This window comes from Microcaecilia unicolor, unplaced genomic scaffold (assembly GCF_901765095.1).
Source record: "Microcaecilia unicolor unplaced genomic scaffold, aMicUni1.1, whole genome shotgun sequence".
In the NCBI taxonomy this organism is placed as follows: Eukaryota; Metazoa; Chordata; class Amphibia; order Gymnophiona; family Siphonopidae; genus Microcaecilia; species Microcaecilia unicolor.
This window is the reverse complement of record NW_021963262.1, coordinates 58778-85093: the sequence shown is the minus strand read 5'-3', so window position 1 is coordinate 85093 and position 26316 is coordinate 58778. Positions and strand designations below refer to the sequence as shown.

At 44.9% G+C, this 26316-nt stretch overlaps 1 protein-coding gene across 1 annotated transcript in view; it reads right to left on the bottom strand.

Annotated features, from left to right (window-relative positions):
• LOC115459121 (myb/SANT-like DNA-binding domain-containing protein 1) overlaps positions 1-26316 on the bottom strand; it is a 47082-nt gene that overhangs the window by 16385 nt on the left and 4381 nt on the right. Inside the window, exon 2 of the mRNA XM_030188991.1 lies at positions 10214-10498. Coding sequence (XP_030044851.1) covers positions 10214-10498 — 285 coding nt within the window. The remainder of the gene's footprint in view (positions 1-10213; positions 10499-26316) is intronic.

Below are 26316 nucleotides of genomic sequence, written 5' to 3'. Positions count from 1 at the left end.
AGTGAGGCAGAATGGGCATCTGGGAAGCAAGCACTTGCCAGGCTAGGTGCAAAATAGGTGGTCTTATCTTACTTGTGGCCCTGGAAAGAATTTAAATGGATATGCATCGTGATGGAGGTACAGCAACTTCTGGTTGTACTCCCATCATTTCCCAATCTCAGAAAGCATGCTAAGATTAGATACCTTCTAATTTCAATGTGCTTAAAGTCTCCAGACTACTGAAGCCTGTGAATCAAATTATATAATTTGTGTTTGTCAAAATAATGGTTGGACTCCGAAAGCCATGCATATATCAGAGGTAGCCCAATGCTGATGCATGGTTGCAGAGCTTCCAAGGGGGGCAGTTTATTCTGTGGGAGATTTAGTGCACACCCCCAGCCCCACCCATAGCTGCACCTCACCCAACCCACAGCTCTGCCCCTGGCACACACCCAACAGTGGCCTGTGGTACCAGCAGTCGCTTCTCTTTCCAGCGGCAGCAGGCCGGTCCCATGGCAGCCAGATGATGTTTTATTAAGGCGTCTCCTGCTGCTGCTGGAAGGGGAAGCTGCTCAGTGGGAGATCCTGGCTTCCCAGCGGATGTGCTGGAGATGACCCACAAAAACGGGAGACTTGGTAGGTCTGTAGGTTGTCATAAAGGATGGAGAATCTAACCTATATTCCTTCAGATAACCTTTTAGAGCAAGCTTTGATTTTTTTTGCATAATGATGACTTAGGAGCCCTTTTACTAAACCGCGTAGGTGCCTACGCGCACCCAACGTATGTGAATTTTGAGTTACCACCCAGATACCGCTTGGCCCTTGCGGTAACTTCATTTTTGACGCACATCCGCTACGCACGCCGGAAAATAATTTTTATTTTCTGGTGTGCGGCAGAAACTGGGTGGTAATCATCATTCTACGCACGTAGACGATTACCAGTTAACACATGAGACCTTATCGCTAAGTCAATGGCTGGCGGTAAGGTCTCAGACCCAAAATGGGCACGCGCCAATTTTCATTTTGCCGCACGTCCATTTTCGGCAAAAAATTTTAAAAAGGCCTTTTTTACAGGTGCACTGAAAAATTGATCTGCATGCACACGCCTACACTAGCGCAGCCCATTTGTTGGCACACCTTAGTAAAAGGGCCCCTTAGGGACAGAGTGGCCCTTTTACTAAGGCACGCCTAAAAGTGGCCTGCGCTGGTGTAGGCGTGTGTTTTGGACGCCTGCAGGTAATTTTTTCAGCGTGCCTGGGAAAAAGGCTTTTTTTGTGTGTGGCTGAAAATGAACGTGCGGCAAAATTAAAACCAGCGCACATCCGTTTTCGGCCTGAGACTTTACCGCCTCCCAATGATTTAGCCCAGGTCATGTGGTAGCCAGGTGGTAGTTCCAATTTGGTAGGCGCCTACACGCCTTAGTAAAAGGGCCCCCGAGACTGCGCACTGGCATTAAAACTACTGAAAAATATATTTGAGAAATTACTTCTGGTCAGAATCTATTAAAAAGTAACAAGGGCTATCTGCTAATAGGAGCTCCTCAGGAATACTCATTAAAGTTTTACTTACACAGACTGAGAACTGTTACTTTTATATAACACTAGTAAAAATCTACCATGTGGTGAAATTACAGTTGCTGAAAGAGGGCTCTTCGTTGTTAAACAGTCATTTCATACAAGCAGGGGTGTAGCTGCTATGGGGCCATGGGGGCCTGGGCCCCCGTGGATTTAGCCCTGGACCCTCCTACCGACGACCCTCTCAACCCCCCCTCCCGCCGTCAACCCGCCATCGCCGTCTGCTACCTTTGCTGGCGGGGGACCTCAACCCCCGCCAGCCGGTCTTCTTCCTTCATTTGGTTTCTGAGTCTGACGTCCAGCACATACAACGTGAAGATGTCAGACTCACAGAAACAGAACGAAGCCTTCAGGGCTTCATTCTGTTTCTGTGAGTCTGGCGTCCTGCATGTTGTACGTGCTTACGTGCTGGACGTCAGACTCAGAAACCAAACGAAGGAAGAAGACTTCGGCTGGCAGGGGTCGGGGTCCCCCGCCAGCAAAGGTAGGTGACGGCGGGTCGAGAGGGTCGTCGGCAGGGGGGGGGGGTTCAAAGTTGTTGGAGGTGGTGCTGGTCGCGGCGGGGTGTGTAAGCAATGGCGGCGGGGGGGGGTGTTTGGCGGCAGCGGCGGGGGGGCTAAAATGTGCCCCTCACCTCGGCTCTGGCCCCCCCTACCACTGAAGTCTGGCTACAACCCTGCATACAAGTACAAATAAGTTTACAGTTTTCAATTATAAATTTGCTACAGGTACTTAGAAGGTAGAATGTAGGTCAGACTGGTGACTGAGTGGTGATACTGTGTGCTACCAGGCAGGTCGACTCCAGTTCAATCCTGGAGTCAGGTCTCCTGCCCCCCCTGGATTACCTGGGATTGCTTATACTGCAAAGGCAATGTTCACAGGCCCTGAAAGTAGGGAGGAGTTGTGTTCATTGTTGAAGTGTGTCACCTAGTGGCCACATTCATGGCCCAAGGGTCCAGGTCTTTGAAAACAGGCCTGGTACATGGCATCTGGCCCAGAGGACTGTCACCACTGACCAAACAAGGCACTGGGAGTTGCATATAAATCAGGAGGAAAGAATTGCCAAATAGCTGAAAATTAAGGCTTCTGGCACTATATTCAAGTCCTGGTTCCAACACAGCTGGAAGCTGAAAGCAGTAGCAGGAAACTGCTGAGTAAAAGAAAAGGGGGGAAAACAAAAGGAAAATGTGTTATATCAGCTAGATTTTCTTTAAATGATTTCCTGGATGTTGAAGTTTTTTACAATAGGATCTGGGATAGCCTGCACAAACATGGTTTTAACCAGAAAACACTTTTGTGCTTAATATAATCTAAGCTTAACAAAATAATGTTTTCCCTACAATTTAGTTATGTCTTTACTCAATTAAAACATGCACACCAGCTCCAGGTTAAGAAAAATCTTCTCAGAACTATCTGAATGCAGTAGAGAAATCAATTAGAAAAATATCCCAATCTAGCTCTCCTAAGGAGCTTTCCTCCCTTTAAAAAAAAAACAAAAAACTTTTCACAGCAAATGGAGAAAGCGAAGGAGGGGGCACAATTTGGAACAATACATTTTGGAGTATAGTAACTTCAGTCTCAGTTTTTGCAGCCACTGAATAATATCTATTTATTTTTGTTACATTTGTACCCCGCGGTTTCCCACTCATGGCAGGCTCAATGTGGCTTACATGGGGCAATGGAGGGTTAAGTGACTTGCCCAGAGTCACAAGGAGCTGCCTGTGCCTGAAGTGGGAATTGAACTCAGTTCCTCAGGACCAAAGTCCACCACCCTAACCACTAGGTCACTCCTCCTCCTCTAGGACTCCCTCAGCTCCGAAGTGCTCCCCAACACTTGCCAGACTGTAACAAAATATTCCAAACTGCTGAGCCTTTAAAGATTCAGAAAGTGTTCCTCACACATTCATCATTGCTGGTGGAAGGCAGAAACTTCTACAAGCATTTATAGAAAGCTTCATAGAAATCAGTCAGTAGCTGTTATCATTACACAGTAGGGTTTTATGAGCACCACCAACAAATCTGCTTTTTAAAATATCTGCACTGAATATTGTGGATCTCTAGTTTAAGTTCATTCCTTGATAAACATGCACATTTTTTGCTCTCAGGAGCAGGTTTGCAAATCAGTAACGGAAGGAACAGAAAAACCACCCATGGCCTGAAAATGTACACAGCCAAAGGGGGACCACCTTAGGCTGCTAATTTCCATTCTGTTCTTCCTTTACCTCCAGACACACCAGCAGAGAGAAGACCAGAGACTGATCCCAGTTTTAGCCTACTGCTGAATACTTCAGTTGATCTAGCTCCTGCCACTAGTGGTCCCACCTCCTCCCCACTGTGGAGCTCCTTTGGAAGTGACTGGGACAATCGGAGCTGTGACGGTTATTTAGGAATGGTGGGTTAGTGTGCCACACAAAATATAATATTATAGAGCAGGCTGTTTACTGATTTTTATTCGTTTTTTTTTTAAATTGTTCTTAGAATCTGATTTTATTATTGTTTTCTATTTATTATAGTAGTTATTATTATTTTTAATTAGGATGTATATATCGCCTTTATGAAGAAATTCACTCAAGGCAATATACAGCAAGAATAAGTCAAACATAGGCAATAGTCAATTACAGCAGTAAAAATATACAAACAACCGTACATAGTATGGCATAGTACTACTACTTACAATGTCAACTCAATATACAGTAAAACATTGTAATAGACAGCACAGGGTGTAAGCAAACATAAGGGGAATAATTTAAAGAAAGTTGAAAATGAAGTCAGAAAGACGCTTGAATATAGTCTTAACTAGGGGGCCCTTTTACAAAGGCGTGTAGGCGCCTACGTGTGTCCAACGCGCCTCAAATTGGCACTACCACCTAGCTACCGCATGCTCTGGACGGTAATTCCATTTTTGGCGCATGCCCAAACATGCAATAGAAAATATTTTCTATTTTCTACCGGAGGGCATTTACCCAGTGGTAATTGGCAGTTGGCAAGCGCTGCACGCTTACCACCCGGTTAGCGCGCAAGACCTTACCACTAAGTCAATGGGTGGCATTAAGGTCTCAGGCCGAAAATGGACACACGGTGGTTTTCATTTTGCTGCACGTCTATATACAGTAGATGCGGTGGTGACGGCGGTCACAAAAGCGACTGCTATTCCTGTTGATGGGGGGGGGGGCTGCTCTCAGGGATCCTCAAGATAGGAAGTTGGAATCCTTTATTAGGCGTAGTTTTGATCTGTCTGCCTTGTCGCTGCAGACCTCAGTGTGTGGAGGTTTAGTGGTCACTCTGAAGACGGTGTTTTTGGTGGCTATTGCTTCAGCTCGGCGGATTTCGGAGTTGCAGGCTTTGTCTTGTCATGCTCCTTTTTTGACTTCTTCTAAGGAAAAGGTGTCCCTGAAGCCCATTCCATCCTTTTTGCCTAAGGTGGTTTCCTCTTTTCATGTGAATCAGGACATTTCTTTGCCGGTTTTGGGCGATAGGTCGAGAGATTCGACTCAACGCCTTTCAGCTAAATTGGATGTTCGTCGAGCTTTGTGTTCTTACTTGACAAGGACTCAAGTGTTTCGGGCCTCTGATAGGTTGTTTGTGTTGTATGGGGGACCTAAGAACGGTGCTGCAGCTTCTAAAGCAACGATATCCAGATGGTTGAAAGAGGCAGTTTCTTCGGCATACTTGCTCAAGGGGCGTGAGGTGCCTTCGGTACTTAAGGTGCATTCTACTCGGGGGGTGGCTTCCTCCTGGGCTGAAAGTAGTTTGATTCCTCCTCAAGATATTTGCAGAGCGGCTGTCTGGTCCTCTCTGCATTCGTTTGTGAAGCATTATAGGATTGATGTGCAGGCTAGAGAGGATGCAAATTTTGGTGCGGCAGTTCTGACATCTGGTTTTCGGAGTTCCCGCCCTTAGACTATTTACTGCTTTGGTACTTCCCAAGCGTCTTGACCGGTCTGGAGGGTCGCTGAGGAAGGTGAAATTAGGCCTTACCTGCTAATTTTCTTTCCTCTAGACCAGTGATGGCGAACCTTTCAGAGACCGAGTGCCCAAACAGCAACCCAAAATCTAATTATTTATCGCAAAGTGCCAACAGGGCAATTTAACTCATTATGGGCGGGGTCACCACATGACTCCACCCCTATGACGGCCACACCCCTTACACCAGCCATGGCGCATATAAACAGACATCACTGAAAATATTATACTAGTATAGGAGAAAAAAACATGATTTTTTCATTATAAATCATTTCTGTAAGCTGTTACAGCTCCAGTATACCCAGTGCAAAATAAGACAGCAGATGTAAATTGGACATATTCCAAACACTAAAATAAAAATAAAATGATTTTTTCTACCTTTGTTGTCTGGTGATTTTGTTTTTCTATCCATATTGGTCCTGTTCTCTTAACTCCGTTTCCAGGCTTCCTTTCCATTTATTTCTTTACTTTCCTCCTTTCTTCTTCATTTCTTGCCCTCCATCCATGTGCAGTTTTTCTCCTCCCTGCCCTCCCCTCCATCCACCCATGTCCAGCCACCCTCCTCTCCCCCCTGCCCACCCTCCCTCTCAGCGGCAGGCCTCCCACCCAGCACCAAGCCTCCCACCCACCCAGCATCAGGCCTGCCTCCCTCCCACCCAGCAGCAGGCACCAGGCCAGTCACCCACCCAGCACCAGGCCTCCCACCCAGCACCAAGCGGCCACCCAGCACCAGGCATCCCACCCACCCAGCACTTCCACCCAGCAGCAGGCACCAGGCCGGCCTCCCTCCCTCCCTCCCACCCAGCACCAGGCAGGCCAGCCACCCACCCAGCACCAGGCAAGCCACCCACCCAGCACTCCCACCCAGCACCAGGCCGGCCTGCCTGCCTCCCTCCTACCCAGCAGCAGGCACCAGGCATTCCTCCCTCCCACCCACCCGGCACCAGCCCACCCGGCCTCCATCCCTCCCTCCGAGCACGAAATTTAAAAGTCTTCCCTTGTCGGAGTTAAGGCGGCGTCAACAGTAGCAGCGAAAAGCATGCTGCTGAAGGAGGCGCGCTGAGCCAGCAGCATGCTTTTCGCTGTTACTGCTGATGCCGCCTTAACTCCGACAAGGGAAGACTTTTAAATTTCATGCTCGGAGGGAGGGATGGAGGCCGGGCGGGCTGGTGCCAGGTGGGAGGGAGGAAGGCCTGGTGCCGGGTGGGTGGGACAATGGAGGACTGGAACTAGCTGAGGCGACGGCCGGCGCAAGTGCCAACAGAGACAGCTCTGCGTGCCCTCTCTGGCACGCGTGCCATAGGTTCGCCATCACTGCTCTAGACGCTCCAGACCAGTCAATAACCCACCCGGTATGTTTTAGTCTAGTGTGGTCTGCAGACTGGTTTTGGTTTTGTGCCTCAGGGTTGCTATGGCTGATAGGTCTTTAGTTCTGGACTTCTTGTTTTCTGAAATTCAGTGGTAGTAGCCTCTGCATTGTCAGGGGCGGACCGCAGCGCTTTGGCGTTCGGTCGACAGAAGCACATTCGTGTCTGTTTTGAGTTCTATTTTCCGTCACATAAAAAAAAATCCCCCTTTTTCCAGGCGTGCTCAGGAAATGGACCAGCGAGCATCCAAAACATACACTTACAGCAGCACAGGCAACCTTTGGGCGTGCCTTAGTAAAAGGGCCCCTAGAGTTGCAAGTTCTGCTACTGTATGTGAGGCACTGTATATGAGGCTGTTGTTAGTCCTTGTGTGGGTGAGATTAGCACATTTGTTAAAGGCTTGGGAGAAGAGCCAAGCTTTCACCTGCTTCATGAAGGAAGGCAGAGGCTGTGTTCACATCGGGCTCCTACAATTCAGGTTAAATAATATTTTCTTTATTTACTGCAGGGCCGTCGAGAGACTGGGCTGGGCCCGGGGCAAGGCTGCCGCCACTGCTGCTCCCCCCCTCCCCCCACCACTGGGCCGGGTCCCCTGCATTGAAGTCATAGCGACTCTCACCTCCTTCCCTCCTTGTGTCCCGCCCTAAAGGAAATTACATCAGATGAGGGCGGGACACAGGGAGGGAAGGAGGCCCAAAGGGAGGCGATCTGCTGCCCTGCTGCCTGCAGCGCTTTCACACGGAGGTGAGAGGCACTGTGATTTCAATGCAGGGGGCTGCTACGAAATCTCTCTCCATATATTGAAAAGATGAATTGACCACAGATAATGACCACTGTGCTTTCTCCAGTTCATCTAGTTCTACAGCCCAAGCCAGAGATTTTAATCAAACTTCTCACTGGGAGAGCTGTGAAAAATTGTCTCTTGCATCTCCTCTCTTGTCATTCTCCCTTGGTCATCCAGCATCTTTCCAGAAAAGGCATTTCCTTCTGCTCTGCAAGCCTTTTATTTACCACCTGCCATGCGGGTTGGAGGTCAGTCTGTTGATTCTAGAGGAGTGGCTGTCCAGAATATGGGCCTTCTGAATTTGACTGACACATTAGAGACCTTGCAGGACTTCCAGGTTGATCAGGCCACAAGTGTTAGAGCCCAACAGGAATTGGGCTCTTTGCTCATTCTGTTTTGGAATAAGAAAGTTTTGTTTTATGACCAAAAGTGAGAATTTATCGTGGTTTCAGTAAAGGAACTCAGGATAAATGGCAAGCTTTTTTGGCTTTATGACAAAAAGCGGTGGATTTAGGGGCCTTTTACTTTTTAATTTCCTGCAAGTGTATTATTAAGTTTGAAGAGGTGCAATATTTTTTTAAAATCCATCTCAAGTAGAGCAATTTGTGGAGCTGACAACCGCTAATCCAGAGTAATTGTGATGTGCACTGGAGAGGTAGTTAGTATTCTGGCGTTAGATATGTGCCACTATCTGCCTTTTTTGATAATTACATTGATTTATAATTACAATAGAAATAATTTCCTTTTGTTTAGTTACCCTCTCTCCCCACTCTTGAATATAAGTGGGCTTGGGTGCTTGATGTAGTATTGAGTTATTTAGAAAATGTTATTTATTATTTACTGCAGCCTGTTTTTCCTTAGATATGTAATTTTTTTTTCTATATCAATACTTTTGAAAATTTGCATACATGTAAATGTAACCCCTTGGTTGATGTGGTCTAGGTAGCTGCCTAGGCTATGCCCGGGATAGATGAACAAGAGGGGTGCACACTATTATTTACTGGTTGGGATCTGGGTGGGATTAGGATATACCTAGGAGGCCGAGAAAGCTCTGCATCAGACTTCACACTTCGCACGCCAGTTGTTTTTGCTGAAATCAGAACTTTTACTAACCTTAACTGATGATGGTACAGCTTCCAAACCCTTTTAACAGATGGCCAACTATATACAGTAGGTATACTCCTCTCCTCCAGGAATATAAAATGCAAACAGACACTCCTTATTTCTGCTTATTACACAAGGTGAGGACTTGGGATTGGCTTTCACAGTTCACTTGATGGTATAATTAAACAGATGTTAGCTGTTATCAAGATTTAATTAGCTAGTAAACACTTGGCAGCTAGGTGATAGGCACTGTGGCTCTGTAGTGATGATGTTATTAACTGTGGAGTGTGAGGAGTGTTCAGGGTGGGCAGAAGAGTTGGCTCAGGCCGGGAGCAGGAACAGGGAAGAGCCTGTTTAGTACCAAAGGCGGCAGCACAGAGAGGTGTACCTTTGGAGAGAGAAGGACAGACAGGGAGCTTATTGCAAAAGAGTTGCAAGCACAGCCTTGGATTATTCTACCCAAAAGGATGGGCAATGGACTGCAGGAGCTGTAAATACTCAAATACTCTAGGATTTATAAATGGGCTAGTAAATTACACCAAGAGTCTTGAATTGGCACTTAACCTTCTTTTGAGCAAGTTGTCAGATTGGATATAAATTGACCTGTTTAATACTGAAAGGACTGTTTGTTTCCAGAGAATTTGATGATCTGCCTGTTGCAGCATTCAAGTTGAGTTTAAATTTGTTGCATAAAATCTGGACCGCAGTATTTCTTTGAAGTGAGAGTAAACTTTATTTGCTACCGGACTAGTAAAGAAATATAAAAAAAAGTGTGGCTTAAAACCCTACTGCCTAATAAAGTAAGTCCGGCCCTGGCCTACACCCAGTTGGGTGTAGGCCGGGGCTGGACAGCCAAAGAGCTAGCTGGTGCCCGGAACTCTTAATGGTGAGACAGGGGTTATTACACAGTGTTTATTCAATGCTGTACAACCTTAAGACAGAAAGACTGCCTCAAATCAATAATTGGTTTGCACTTGAGTTAAGGAAACAGAGCATTCTGTCTCTGAGTTCTCTTTTGAAGGGACTTTACACCAGGGCCATGAAGGAAAATCCCTTCCCCCTGGGGAGAACCTGTTCCTGTAGAGAAGAGTATGTGCTGAGAGCAAAGTAGATAGAGGACCAGAAGGAAGTGTTCTGTGGGAACTCTAGGGTGCAAATTCAGCAGTGAGCCACCACGTAACCAGGACATGCCCCCTTCCACGTCAAGAAAATATTTTCTGATGCTGCATTTGATTCTACCTTCCTGCAACTTCACATCATGCCCTCTCGTTCTCTAGAGCTTCTTCTCATTTGGAAAACGCTTATTTGCTCAGTAATTCCTTGTAAGTATTCAAGGTCTGAATCATGTTCCCCCTGTCCCTAGATCCTACCATCTCATCTTCTGGTAAGTCTACTTATGCTGTAAACCTTGAGAGAAGATAAGCAGGAGAAAAAGACCCTACCTGAGTTTATAAGTCAATAAACTGGATGAGCTGTCTGAATGTTCATCCTTGAAGCACTCTTCCTCTCCTTCATAGGTAAACTGGTTGTAAGGCAGGTACAGCGGTGTAGACTTGGCAGATGGAGACTGGGAAGCTTCGGTCTGAGATGTAGAAGGCCCTGGCAACTGGCCTTCATGCAGTTTCACATCATTCAGCTCAGGTACCTTTGACAGTATTCGATCAATAGTCTTATAATAAGGCCAATCAGGTGGAGCAGACTCACCATCAGTCATGCATTTTAATTTCCTGAAAGAAAGGAGACAAAACAGCAATATGGGATCACTGAGATGAAGAGAACCATTTCCTGCTTATCAGAGTTGGAATGGTATAACATATAGCTTTAAAGATAGTATTTGATCCCTGCTATAATTGTCTTGCATAGTTAGTGGCTAGTGTAGTGTACTATTAAGGAAGCAAAACAGTAGCCAAAGCAGAAATGGCAGTAACTTACTTCATTTGTTGAATCTGTACACATTTTCCCCCTCACAGTTTGTTTAGTGATAAGCATTCGATCTTCTCTCTCTCTGTAAGCCAGCAAAGGACCAAATGTACAGTATCAGCTTCCGTAGCCTTATTATTTAAGCTTCAAAATTATGTAGGGTGAAAAACCTGCCCTGACACAGTAACAAGGTATAGCGCTGCTGTAATATAGTATGCCAAGGGAAGAATGGTCACAATGATCACCAGCTTGAGGGGAACCCCCCCCCCCCCAAAAAAAAAAAAAAAAAACCACAGGACACCAACTGAAGAAAAGAAAGTGGATGACTTCAGAAAACCAAGGAGAACAGAGGCATGACAGCATGTCCTCTAACTTCCCCACCAATTTGCACTTTTTCAGTAGAAAATATCTGAGATTGTTTTATCGCTCATGGGCTGGAGATCCCACATCCTAGCTGGCTGATACCCAACCGTCTGTTAACACCATAGGTCCATTTTCCCACCTTTAAGCAGCACAGAAATAAACCAAAAATAGATTTTCAGCTAAATTAGCAAACTGGCTGATGGAAGCATTCTATAAATAGAGCCCTGCCAAATCTGGCAACTAAGAAGCTTTTTAAACTATTTAAACAAATTTTTGCATTTTATTTTTTTGTGGTCAATGTATTTTGTTTTTACTTTGTGATATGTAAAGTTTGAAATAGGCAATTGCCTCTTCCCTATTCCTTAAATGCTCCCACCTTCTGCTGCTATCCTTCAGCATGGGTAGTTATCAGCCAGCTGCTGTAGACCACCATTTGACAAATTTGGTTAAGCTTTAATTTAAGAATTCCAGCAGAGGTTCACAATAGTTATAATGTCCTCCACAGTCAGCTACATCCTGTTGCTAATGGCCCTAGACTCAGAAGTGGAGGTGTCACAAACTCTGTTCACACCAGATTCAAAGTAAGCATCAAGTATATGGAGTGAGTGGGGAAAAAAACAAAAACAAATGAGACCCAGCAATTCGTGATGCAAGAATCTCCTCAAATTTCTGTGGGCAAAGATTCATTTTACCAAAATCTAGTGAGCTTACCTACAAAGCCAGTACATGTCTTTAAAAATTTGGTCATACAACAGTAGCAGAATCAAACTAAGGTGCCGATACACAAATGTCCCTGTAAAAAACCTGTTGCTTTTGGATCCCCAGTAAAAGTTAACAAGTTTAAAATAGCGAGCGATGCTGAAAGGAAATCTCATGCAAACGAGCTGCTCGCAGTTACAGCAAGCAGCTCAGTAGTGAAAGCGCCAGTGCATGTAGAGCATGTGTAGGACACTCACCAAGCGTCAATGCTATGCGCATACCCAGAACAGCGTGTGTTATGGGCACACCTCCACAGCATTCCACTGCTACACACAGATTGTGTACACGCATATAAGCACTAAACCTCCCGGGGCGAGAAAGTTTCTTTTTCTGGGGTTCCACACCAACTTTCAAGCCCCCAGGGGGTTTTATTGTTTGTATGTGCATGTTTGGAAGCCATGTGTTGACCACCCGTAAAAATTTTCTCATTAAAGATAGATGATCCCTTCTGTGCATGGCTTGGAATGCTCATTTAAATACTAATCAGCTTGTGGTAATATATTTGCATATGATTCTCATTGGCTGCTACTGCGAATGGTAAAAACCACGCAGGATCCCTTTGTGCATTACTTATTGAATAACGTGCACGCTAAACTGGATTGAACCAGTCAAAATTGGACATTCTTAGCACAGTAAGCTTTGTGCATTGGGGCCTCAATGCTACAATGAAGGTGATAGCCAGTAGCATTAGGTCTTTCTGTTTGCAATCATTTAAAAAAATAGACTGTATATTCTGATATTTGAGAAAAGGAAGTAACCTAGTGATTACAGAAATGGGCTGAGAACCATGGAAACTGGTATTCACATCCCACTTTTGTCACTGATATTTGTGATCTTGGGCCTCAGGTACTCCCTTAACTTATAAGCTCTTCAGAGCAGAGACATATCGTACTTCAATACTTATCATTGTACAGCACTGCATCCATCCAGCTGTGCTATTAAAATAATAGTGGAGTAAATATTCAGGCAGCAGCAGTGAGTGATTTTTTAGCTTGCAGTGACGGTTTCAGGACTATGTGTTACTATTGGGCTCATTTTTGAAAGAGAAGGGCGTCCATCTTTTGTCATAAATCGGAAGATGGACGTCCTCCCAGGGGCGTCCAAATCGGTATAATCAAAACCCGATTTAGGACATCTCCAACTGCACTCTGTCGCAAGGACGGCCAAAGTTCAAGGGGGCATGTTGGAGGCGTAGTGAAGGCGGGACTTGCGCATGCCTAACACTTGGACATCCTTGACCCATAATCGAAAAAAATAAGGATGTCCCTGACGAACACTTGGACGTTTTCACCAAGACCTGTTTTTATTACGAATAAGGCACAAAAAGGTGCCCAAAATGACCAGATGACAACTGCAGAGAATCAGGGATGACCTCCCATTACTCCCCCAGTGGTCACTAACCCCCTCCCACCCTCAAAAAACATCTTTCAAAATATGTTGTGCCAGCCTCAGATGTCTTACTCAGGTCCACGACAGCGCATGCAGGTCCCTGGAGCAGTTTTAGTGGGTACTGCAGTGCACTTCAGACAGGCAGACCCAGGCCCACCCTCCCCCTACCTGTTACATTTGTGGAGGAAACAGCGAGCCCTCCAAAACCCACCAGAAACCCACTGTACCCACATCTAGGTGCCCCCCCTTCACCCGTAAGGGCTATGGTAGTGGTGTACAGTTGTGGGTAGTGGGTTTTGGGTTTTTTTTTGGGGGGGGGCTCAGCACACAAGGTAAGGGAGCTATGTACAGTGGGGGAAATAAGTATTTGATCCCTTGCTGATTTTGTAAGTTTGCCCACTGACAAAGACATGAGCAGCCCATAATTGAAGGGTAGGTTATTGGTAACAGTGAGAGATAGCACATCACAAATTAAATCCGGAAAATCACATTGTGGAAAGTATATGAATTTATTTGCATTCTGCAGAGGGAAATAAGTATTTAATCCCTCTGGCAAACAAGACCTAATACTTGGTAGCAAAACCCTTGTTGGCAAGCACAGCGGTCAGACGTCTTCTGTAGTTGATGATGAGGTTTGCACACATGTCAGGAGGAATTTTGGTCCACTCCTCTTTGCAGATCATCTCTAAATCATTAAGAGTTCTGGGCTGTCGCTTGGCAACTCGCAGCTTCAGCTCCCTCCATAAGTTTTCAATGGGATTAAGGTCTGGTGACTGGCTAGGCCACTCCATGACCCTAATGTGCTTCTTCCTGAGCCACTCCTTTGTTGCCTTGGCTGTATGTTTTGGGTCATTGTCGTGCTGGAAGACCCAGCCACGACCCATTTTTAAGGCCCTGGCGGAGGGAAGGAGGTTGTCACTCAGAATTGTACGGTACATGGCCCCATCCATTCTCCCATTGATGCGGTGAAGTAGTCCTGTGCCCTTAGCAGAGAAACACCCCCAAAACATAACATTTCCACCTCCATGCTTGACAGTGGGGACGGTGTTCTTTGGGTCATAGGCAGCATTTCTCTTCCTCCAAACACTGCGAGTTGAGTTCATGCCAAAGAGCTCAATTTTTGTCTCATCTGACCACAGCACCTTCTCCCAATCACTCTCGGCATCATCCAGGTGTTCACTGGCAAACTTCAGATGGGCCGTCACATGTGCCTTCCGGAGCAGGGGGACCTTGCGGGCACTGCAGGATTGCAATCCGTTATGTCGTAATGTGTTACCAATGGTTTTCGTGGTGACAGTGGTCCCAGCTGCCTTGAGATCATTGACAAGTTCCCCCCTTGTAGTTGTAGGCTGATTTCTAACCTTCCTCATGATCAAGGATACCCCACGAGGTGAGATTTTGCGTGGAGCCCCAGATCTTTGTCGATTGACAGTCATTTTGTACTTCTTCCATTTTCTTACTATGGCACCAACAGTTGTCTCCTTCTCGCCCAGCGTCTTACTGATGGTTTTGTAGCCCATTCCAGCCTTGTGCAGGTGTATGATCTTGTCCCTGACATCCTTAGACAGCTCCTTGCTCTTGGCCATTTTGTAGAGGTTAGAGTCTGACTGATTCACTGAGTCTGTGGACAGGTGTCTTTCATACAGGTGACCATTGCCGACAGCTGTCTGTCATGCAGGTAACGAGTTGATTTGGAGCATCTACCTGGTCTGTAGGGGCCAGATCTCTTACTGGTTGGTGGGGGATCAAATACTTATTTCCCTCTGCAGAATGCAAATAAATTCATATACTTTCCACAATGTGATTTTCTGGATTTAATTTGTGATGTGCTATCTCTCACTGTTACCAATAACCTACCCTTCAATTATGGGCTGCTCATGTCTTTGTCAGTGGGCAAACTTACAAAATCAGCAAGGGATCAAATACTTATTTCCCCCACTGTACCTGGGAGCAATTTATGAAGTCCACTGCAATGCCCCCTAGGGTGCCCGGTTGGTGTCCTGGCATGTCAAGAGGACCAGTGCACTACAAATGCTGGCTCCTCCCATGTCCAAATGGCTTGCATTTGATCGTTTTTGACATGGACATCTTTGGTTTCGAAAATCGCAGAACGTCAGAAACGTCCATGTCTAGGGACATCCAAATCTAGGGATGTCCCAATCTAAGGACTGGGATGTCCCTGACGGTATTTTCAAAATGAAAGATGGACGTCCATCTTGTTTCAAAAATAGGGGTTCCCCGCCCCTGGATTTCGCCGTTTTGCAAGGACGTCCAAATCGCAACCTGGACGTCCCTTTCGAAAATGCCCCTCCACTTAACTTTGTAAGTCTACGTGCTTTGAAAATGAGCTCCTTGATGTCTTAATAAAATAGTAAGGTAAACTGACAGAAATCACATCTAGATTGAAGGTGTGGAATTTGACTGTTTTGGAGCTGGTATAAATGTCTGCATGTACAATATGAGTGACCATGTGTCTATTATAAAGAATGTGCTTACTTTGTGACTCCATCCACACTCCACCTCAGAACACTCCTTTGAACTCACTGTATAAAAGTACACATTTTGTCATCATGCATACTTTTACACACATACCCCAGGATTCTATATAGTGCAACTTAAGTTGCGAGCGCAAATCCGGTCATATTCTGGATTTGCGCATGCAACTTAATTAGCTTAATGCTGATAATTGCACTTAAAAGGCAATTACTGACACTAATTGGCATTAATTAGAATTTACATGTATAACTGTCTCAGCATATTCTATAAAATGATGCGAGTAAATTCTGACTTTGATCTAAAAAGGAGGAGTGGCCATGGGAGGACATGGACAGGTTTTGGGCGTTCCTTTAATTTACACGCAGGCGCCTGCATGTAATTTAGGCGCCTGCATTTACACCAGGTTTTCAATGGCATAAATGGTCGCAATTAATATAGTCACAGAAAATGGCCACTAGGCATATTCTTTAAACTACACCTAGATTTAGGTGTATTCTATAAACCGAACCTAACTTTAGGCGTATTTTATAGCAGTGTTTCCCAAGTCCAGTCCTGAAGTTCCCCTTGCCAGTCAGATTTTCAGGATATCCACAATGAATATGCATGAACTTGATTTGCATACACTGTCTCCATTATATGCAAATCTCTTTTATGTATTATCATTGTGGATATCCCAAAAACCTGACTGGCAAGGGGAACTTCAGGACTAGACTTGGGAAACACTGGTTTATAGAATATGCCTAGGCATATTATTTAGCGCTGATTCTTTAGGCGTGATATATAGAATCTAGCCCATAACCCTGAGGTAATTTTTTTAAAACTCTCATATGTCTGTAATTGTGTAAACCACCTCAACTCATGAAAGAGGCGGTATATTAAATCAATAAACAATAAATGATAAATGATACCTGTGAACACAAGTTTTTAAAATGACTCTGTTACTAGCAAAGACCCAAGCACGTATTTGAGCTGGGAGCTGAGAATTCTCTCTTCATATCTTTTTTGGTTCTGTATAATATGGCCTTATACCTCCTGCAAACATATAAATAAATTTATTTATTTAATACATTTATAACCCACCTATCCAGCCATCTAGGTGGGGTACAACATAACACTCATTAAAATAAACAGATGAAAACATGTCAAAAAAGCATACAGTCAATGCCCCAGAAATACCTGAAACTCCTCCCCTCAAACAAATGCTTTAAAAAACAACCACGTTTTCAACTGCTTGTTAAACTGTGACATAGAAGAGAGTTGGTGCATGGCCAAAGGAAGAGAATTCCACAGAGAACGGCCAACTACAGCAAAAACTCGAGTTTGAATTTCCTCCAAACGAACTTGATGAAACAAAGGGATAACCAGCAAATTCAAATCTTGAGATCGCAACACCCTGATAGGACAGTAAGTCTGCAAACACTGCACCAAAACCAACGGAGCAACACACTGACGTGTCTGAAATATCAACAACAAAATCTTAAACTCAATACGCTGCACCACAGGTAACCAGTGCAACATCTTAAAAAACAGACATTATGCTACTCTCACAAGGATGACAGCATTTCATAGTAACATAATAGATGACGGCAGAAAAAGACCTGCACGGTCCATCCAGTCTGCCCTACAAGATAAACTCACATGTGCTACTTTTTGTGTATACCTTACCTTGATTTGTACCTGTCCTTTTCAGGGCACAGACCGTATAAGTCTGCCCAGCACTATCCCCGCCTCCCAACCACCAGCCCTGCCTCCCACCACTGGCTCTGGCACAGACCATATAAGTCTGCCCAGCACCATCTCCGTCTCCCGCCACCGGCTTTGCCACCCAATCTCGTCTAAGCTCTTTAGGATCCATTCCTTCATGTTTATCCCACGCATGTTTGAATTCCGTTACCGTTTTCGTTTCCACCACCTCCCGCGGGAGGGCATTCCAAGCATCCACTACTCTCTCCGTGAAAAAATACTTCCTGACATTTTTCTTGAGTCTGCCCTCCTTCAATCTCATTTCATGTCCTCTCGTTCTACTGCCTTCGCATCTCCGGAAAAGGTTAGTTTGCAGATTAATACCTTTCAAATATTTGAACGTCTGTATCATATCACCCCTGTTTCTCCTTTCCTCCAGAGTATACATGTTCAGGTCCGCAAGTCTCTCCTCATACGTTTTGTAACGCAAATCCCATACCATTCTTGTAGCTTTTCTTTGCACCGCTTCAATTCTTTTTACATCCTTAACAAGATACGGCCTCCAGAACTGAACACAATACTCCAGGTGGGGCCTCACCAACGACTTATACAGGGGCAGCAACACCCCCTTTCTTCTGCCGGTCACACCTCTCTCTATACAGCCTAACAACCTTCTAGCTAGGGCCACCGCCTTGTCACAAATTCACCAAGCTAAAACAAATCTAATCTAAGAACAAATCTTGAATTAGGTGGAAATTTGAGCAACAATGTTACAGAAAACTAGTAGTTAATGGCATCTATAAAATGATTTGCCTATCAGGAGGGTTTGTTTTTTTTTGGTAGGTTGCTAAATGGCCACTAGGATTCAGATATGCTGGCTTTTAGTTTATTGTTGAGTTATGTTTTATATGTATTAGCTGTACCTAATACTTAGAGCAGTAGTCAAATCCCACTACCACCTCCTTGAGATCTTGGATAAGTCACTTAACCTTCCACTGCCTCAGGTACAAACAGACTTGTAAGCCCTTCAGAGGTAGGAAAATTACTACTGCACCTGAATATAATACATATTTAGCTACAACTGAAAGAGGAATGAGCTAAACCAAAATACAGTATCATACATACAAAACCCTACAAAATCACTCAGTACTATATCATAACAGTATTAACTTCCAGTGGCCACACAACAAGGGCCTTCCTCAGAAAAGGCAGCACCATCAACATCGCAATGAACACTAGAACATCAATACACCTTGGAAAACTAAGCAAGCTAGATTAGTACAGATCAATCCTGCACATTCAGTGCTATCAGAAAACCCATTTTTTTTCACACATGAACACAGGTAGACCCTCATCAGGTATAGAACAAATAAACACAAACTAAAAATAGAAACATGTAGACAAAAATTAAACTGAACCCCCTAAAACTCAGGCTCTGCATACAATAAAAGGGAGAAATAGAAACAGTGACACATGTCTCTCTGTACTGTGCAAAAAATAAAGATAGCAGAGATAAATTTTAAAAACTGACATATTCCAATTGTTATATTTAAAATTAACAAAATGAAAATGAAAAATAAGGTAATACCTTTTTATTGAGCTACTAGTAAAAAAGGCCAGTTTCTGACCCAAATGAAACGGGCGCTAGCAAGGTTTTCCTTGGAGTGTGTGTGTTTGAGAGAGTGTATGTGAGAGTGACTGTGTGAGAGAGAGAGAGTGAATGTGCAAGTGTGTGTGTGTGTGTGTGTGTGAGAGAGTGAGTGTGGGTGCGAGTGTGTCTGTGAGAGAGTGAGTGTGTATGTGAGAATGAGAGTGTGTGCAAGTGTATGTGAGACACAGTGTGAGAGAGAGTGTGTTTCACACAGATACAGTGTGTGCGAGAGAGAGTGTGTGAGACACAGACTCTCTGTGAGACTGAATGTATGAGACCAAGAGAGTGTGTGAGTGACTGTGTGACACATAGAGAGTGAATGTGATACAGTGTGAGACAGAGTGTGTGAGAGTGAGAGAGAGAAAGACATTGATTGTGAGCGAGAGAAAGTGTGTGAGAGTGAGAGAAAGACATTGATTGTGAGCGAGAGAAAGTGTGTGAGAGAGAGAGTGTATGTGTGTGTGACATACCTCCCCTCCCTCTCTGGTGTCAGCCCCCCCCCCCCCTCTCTGGTGTCTGAGCGTTACTGTGCAGGACGCTGAGCTCTAGCTGTGCTTCAAGGAACTGACCAATCCTATTTAATAAAATGCACCTCCAACATTCTGAAGCCGAGAAACCTCGTGTAGTTGGCCACTTCTGCTTGTGACGAACCCGTAAGCTCTTTGAGAAGGGACCGTCCCTCTATGTTAATTTGTACAGCGCTGTGTAACCCTAGTAGTGCTTTAGAAATGTTAAGTAGTAGTAAGTAGCAGTAGTACGTGATGTCAATTCAGGAGATGGATACAGAGAGCAGGAATGCCTCAGCCATGCAATCAGCTTCAGAATGTTGGAGGTGCGTTTTATTATATACGATAACTTATTACATTTTTGACTAGCTTTGAAGGCCTACACTTCCTTTCTTAAGTCAGGACAAGCATACTACAATAGCAGTATCCTGTCCTGACCTGAAGAAAGTGGTTTTGGCCTTCAAAATCTATTTTAAAAAGGTATCACCTTATTTTCCGGGGTTTTTTCTTTATTTATATTTATTAACTTTTAAAGTGGACTAACATGACTACCACATTACTTCATCCTTAATTAAAAATAAAACTCTTTTTTCTACCTTTGCTGTCTGGTCATTTAATTTTTTTGTGTCGGTTCCAGTTTCTGATTACTGCTTTTCTGTCTTCTTTTAACTCTCTTTCCAAGGGTCTCCTGTCCAATTGTCATTTTTTCTCCCTCTGTCTTCTTTCTTTATCATGTCACTTCCTCCACTACATCCACTGATCTGTTACTTTCAGCTTTATTCCATTTTTCTGTCTCTCCATTCAGATTTCATTCATATTATCCAGTCTGATCTCCCTCTGTATTATGTCTTCTTTCTATAGCTTTTCATCTCTTTCCCTCATCCTGACCCTCTCATTCTCCTTCCTCTTATTCCCCAATCTTTCATTAACTCTTTCACCCCTGCCATCTAGCATTTTCTCTCTGTCTCTACTACCTGTCATTCAGTATCTTCTCTGTCTCTCCCTCTCTCCACCACCATCCCACATCTCCTCTGTCTGTCTGTCTGTCTGTCTGTCTCTCTCTCTCTCTCACTGCTATCCAGAGAGTGGCCTAATGGTTAGTGCAGCAGGATTTGATCCCAGCATCCTGGGTTAAATTCCCACTGCAGCTCCTTGTGATCCTGGGCAAGTCACTTAACCCTCCATTGACTCACGTACAAAAAAAACGAAGATTGTGAGCCCTCTAGGGACAGAGAAAGTACCTGCTTACAACGTGCGATTGTCCTCTGCCTTGAACTTGATGGCTAAGCCAATTATAAATGCCAGAATTAAATTAAATCTCTCATTGGTCTCCCTCTTCCTCACTTTCTCCCACCTCTATCATCTAGAATCTCATCTCTATCCCTTGCCCCACCATCCAGCATTGCCCCATCTCTCTCCCGCACCATTCAGCACTATCTGTCTCTCTCTCCCCGTTATCTAGCATCTCCCTTCCCCATCTCCACTATCCAGTATTGCCTGTCTCTCTCCTCTTGGCACCCAGCACTGCTCCTATCTCTTTCTAGCTTCCCCCATCCACAATTGCCCCTCTATAGCTCTGACTCCCTCCCATGCAGTATTTCTCCTCTGCTGTCTCTCATTGTCTTCATCCCATCAAGCTTTGCCTCTGAATCTCTCTGCCACCTCCCATCCAGTACTGTCCCATCTCTGTCTCATTGCAGTTAGCACTGCCTCTGTTTTTTTTTCACTTTCTCTCTCCCCATTCAGTCGCCCCATTTCTCTCCTCCCCAACCATAAGCTAGCATTTCCCACCTAGCTCTCTCTGTCTTCTCTCTCTCCTAACCCCCACCACAATGCAGCACCTTTTTAGCTCCCTTCCTTCTACCTCGGCCAGGTCCATGCTAGTTAACGAGGAGTGAAGACTCACAAGACCGCAGCTCTCCTTGCCCCGCTACTACTTCCTCTATCCTGCCAGCTCTGAGAGGAATTCAAGAGTGTGAGTCTTAAATTTTTGCATGTACTCCATAAACATATGCATTGATCTCCATCCCTCACCCTAGCTCTGTCCAAACAATGTACCCAGGAACCCATATGTTTTGTCATATCAAAACATCTTGAGATACATAAGTACCCTATCTAAAAATTACACCTCCCCAAAATTTGTGTCTCATTTCCTTCCATCCCTTGGCTCTTGGTCCCAGCCCCCTTCTCACTTTCTTCTGATATTTTACAAGGTTCCCACCCTAGGCTCCATTTTAGCCAGCCTCAGTGACTTCAATTACTGGATTCCCTCCTTGCTGATAGCAGGAGATGCAATAAAGTATACATCAGCCCCCTTCTTCTCCCTTCCCCTTCCCTATTACTTGTGTAATACCGCATGGGATGGGGTATTACTAAAGTGAATGATTTTTCCAGAGCTCTGGGGGGAGGGAGGTCCCTGCTAAAAGGATGGAGTGGTAGGATGCCCCTGGGTGGGAGGAAGCCCAGCCCAAGGAGAGTAGTTTTGATATAGAATTCAGGAGAAATGAGTTGCCCTTGCCTAAAAATGACAAGGGGGGAGGAGTTACAAAGAGGATAAAGGTTGGATTTATGTCCATGAGGGGGTCTTTGGTTGCCTGATGGTCCCTTGCCAAGAGACCAGGAGGAGGAAAAGGGGAATCCTGAGTGAGAAGTGTGATCTTTGGCTGTAAAGAAGGGTTGTGGCTCCTGAAAGCACCAACCGGAAGACTGTATGTGTTATAGATGGACAGAGGAGAGACACAGCCTGGGAGTAGGGGATTGGAACAAGGAAGAACTCAGTCCCTGGACCAGGGTAGATCCCGAAGGGGGGGGTCACTGATAGAAGAGGGTCAAACCAGAGGAGGGTCTGAGCCCGCAGAGATTGAATTTGTGCTGAGAGGAGGAGGAGAAACAGTCACTGAGAATAGCGCTGCATTCCAGGATAGGCATGGACAGGTGCATATTTGGTGCCCATGAGGTATCCCAGTAAATATACCTGAGAGTAGAAGTGGTATAGGAGTTCCCCTGAGGAACACCAAAAGGACTGGATCTAAGTTTGAGTTTATATGCTGTTTGGACTGCACTTTATGTGAGGAGAGACAATATCAGAGTAGCTGAAATGCAGGGAACCTGGGGAAAGGAAGAAGCATTATGGATCACCCTGGAAAGAGAAGATGGAACCTGTATCCACATGGGGGTTATCTACAGACCTCTGGCACAAACGGAGAAGCTAGACAAAAATCTGATAGAAGTTATTCAAAAGATTGGTATGAAAGGGGAGGTGCTACTGTTGGGAGATTTCAACTTGTCTGATGTGCAGAATCAGAAAGAAGTAGGGAGATTGTGGACGCCTGTCAAAGTGCCTTGCTCAGACAAATGGCAATGGAACCCACAAGGGAAGGGTCGATGCTGGATCTAGTGCTCACGAATGGAGGAAGTGTTTCCAATATCCGGGTGGGTGCCCACCTGTATAATTGTGATCATCACATGATCTGATATAAGGGCAAAGGCGGAGTGTGGCCACACAAAACTGAAAGTACTGAATATCAGACCTACTGATTTTGATAAAATGGAAGAATACCTGAAAAAGGAGCTGTTGGCAAGGGAAGACGTAGGAGAAGTGGAAAATCAGTGGTCAAAGCTAAAGGCTGCTTTAAATATGGCAACTGATCTTCACGCAAGGAAGGTAAACAAAAACAAGAGAAACAGGAAGCCTATATGGTTCTCCAAACAAGTAACTGAAAAAATAAGAGCAAAAGAGGCTTTGTTCAAGAAATACAAAAGAATGCAATGAGAGGATCACGGAAAAGATTATCAGATTAAACTGAAAGAAGCGAAGAGGGAAATACGGCTAGCAAAAGCACAAGCGGAAGAAAAAATGGCTAAAGATGTAAAGAGAGGTAACGACCTTTTTCATATATATTGGGGAAAGGAGAAAAGATAGGAATGGAATTGCAAGACTGAAAGATAATGAGAATGGTTATGTGGAGAGTGATGAGGATAAAGCAAACGTGCTAAACAATTACTTCTCTTCAGTGTTCATGGAGGAAAATATTGGATGCCAAGGGAATATCTGGGAATGGAGTGGATATTGCACTGTTTACAGAAGAAAGAGTTTATAAACAGCTTGAGAATCTGAAGGTGGACAAAGTTATGGGGCCAGATGGGATACATCCCAGGATACTGAGGGAGCTCAGAGAGGTCCTGGCGGGACCTCTTAAAGATTTATTTAATAGATCTTTAGAGATGGGAGAGGTTCCATGGGATTGGAGACAAGCAGATGTGGTCCCTGTTTACAAAAGTGGAGACAGGGAAGAAGTGGGAAACTACAAACCGGTAAGTCTCCTGTCAGTGGTAGGAAAAATAATGGAGTTGCTGCTGAAAAAAAGGATAGTTAACTTTCTAGAAGTCAGCGGGTTACAGGATCCGAGGCAACATGGCTTTACCAAAGGAAAATCTTGCCAAACGAATTTTATTGACTTCTTTGAATGGGTGACCAAAGAATTGGATAAAGGACGCACGCTAGACGTACAGTAATCTACTTGGATTTCAGCAAAGCCTGTGATATGGTCCCCCACAGAAGACTCATGAATAAGCTGAGAGGGCTGAACTTAGGACTAAAAGTGGTGAACTGGATAGGAAACTGGTTGACCGACAGGTGGCAGAGGAGGTGGTAAATGGAATTTGCTCAGAGGAAAGGAAGGTGAGCAGTGGAGTTCCTCAGGGGTCAGTGCTGGGGTTGATTCTATTTAATATATTTGTGAGAGATATTGCTGAAGGGTTAGAAGGAAAGGTTTGCCTTTTTGCGGATGACACGAAGATAGCCAAGAGAGTGGATACCCTGGAGGGAGTAGAAACCATGAGAAGGTATCTCCAAACATTAGAAGAAAGGTCAAAGGTCTGGCAGCTAACATTTAATGCCAAGAAGTGCAGAGTGATGCACTTGGGGTGCAGAAACCCAAAAGAGATACTGGATAGGAGAGGAGAGATTAGTAAGCTCGACTCAGGAGAAAGGCCTTGGGGTGTTGGTGTCCAAGGATCCAAAGGTTAAGAAACAATGCGACAAGGCAGCAGCTGTGGCCAGAAGGATGCTAGGCTGCATAAAGAGGTGTATAAGCAGCAGAAGAAAGGAGGTTTTGATGCCCTTCTACAAGTCATTGGTGAGGCCCCACTTGGAGTAGTGTGTTCAGTTTTGGAGGCCGCATCTTGCTAAAGATGTAGAAAGACTGGAAGCGGTGCAAAGAAAAGCTACAAAAATGGTATGGGATTTGTGTTGCAAACTGTACAAGGAGAGACTTGCCAACTTGAACACGTACACCTTGAAGGAAAGGAGAAACGGGGGTGACATGATACAGACGTTCAAATATTTGAAAGGTATTAATCCGCAAACAAACCTTTTCCAGAGATGGGAAGGTGGTAGAACTAGATGACATGAATTGAGGTTGAAGGGGGGGACAGACTCAGGAGTAATGTCAGGAAGTATTTTTTCATGGAAAGGGTGGGGGATACATAACCTCCCGCGGGAGGTGGTGGAGATGAAAACAGTAATGGAATTCAAACATGCATGGGATAAACACAAAGGAATCCTGTTTAGAAGGAATGGATCCAGTCTTTTGCATTGAGTGTCACATGTATGGTTATCTCCCAGTTGGTGAGATGTCATATGTGTGTGCCCGATGCAAAGAGCTCCTAGCTCTCAGGGAACGTGTCCGTTCTCTTGAGGCTAGAGTAGCAGACTTGGTGGAGCTGAGGGAGACAGAGAGGTACATAGAGGAGACCTACAGGGATGCTGTAGAGAAGTCCCACCTCCAGCCTGGTAGCCCTTGTGCTACCCTGGAGGAGGGAGGTCTCCTAGAAGGAGAGCATAACCCTGGTGAAGTAGGAAGTACTCCTGTAGCCAGGACCTGCCCACCAGGGGATGTACTATCCTCTCGCACCGAGGATATGTCTCCAAATGCTGCCCGGAAGGGAAAGGTTAGGATAGCTGTTGTAGTTGGTGATTCGATCATTAGGCATATAGATAGCTGGGTGGCTGGTGGACGTGAGGATCATCTGGTGACTTGCCTGCCTGGTGCGAAGGTGGCGGACCTCACGTGTCACCTAGATAGGATTCTAGATAGTGCTGGGGAGGAGTCCGCTGTCTTGGTACATGTAGGTACCAATGACATAGGAAAATGTGGGCGAGAGGTTCTGGAAGCCAAATTTAGGCTCTTAGGTAGAAAGCTCAAATCCAGAACCTCTAGGGTAGCATTTTCTGAAATGCTACCTGTTCCACGCACAGGGCCAAAGAGACAGGCAGAGCTCCGGAGTCTCAATGCGTGGATGAGACAATGGTGCAGGGAGGAGGGTTTTAGATTTGTTAGGAACTGGGCAACATTCTGGGGAAGGGGGAGCCTATTCCGAAAGGATGGGCTCCACCTTAACCAGGGTGGGACCAGGCTGCTGGCATCGGCATTTAAAAAGGAGATAGAGCAGCTATTAAACTAGAAATGGGAGGAAGGCCGTCAGTCGCTCAAAAGTGCATGGTTCGGGATAAGGTATCTTGCAAAGATACCTCACAAACAGGGAAGATAGGGTTTCAGGATAGTGAGGTTAAACAACAGACCGTGGTAGGCCAGGTGCCCTTAAATACAACTAAAGATCAGACAAAAGATGGCAAATCAGTAGTGTCCAGTACTAAGCATCAGGCAAATAGGAACAACAAACATACTCTGAAATGTCTATATGTAAATGCTAGGAGTCTAAGAAATAAGATGGGAGAGTTGGAATATATTGCACTAAATGAAAAATTGGATATAAT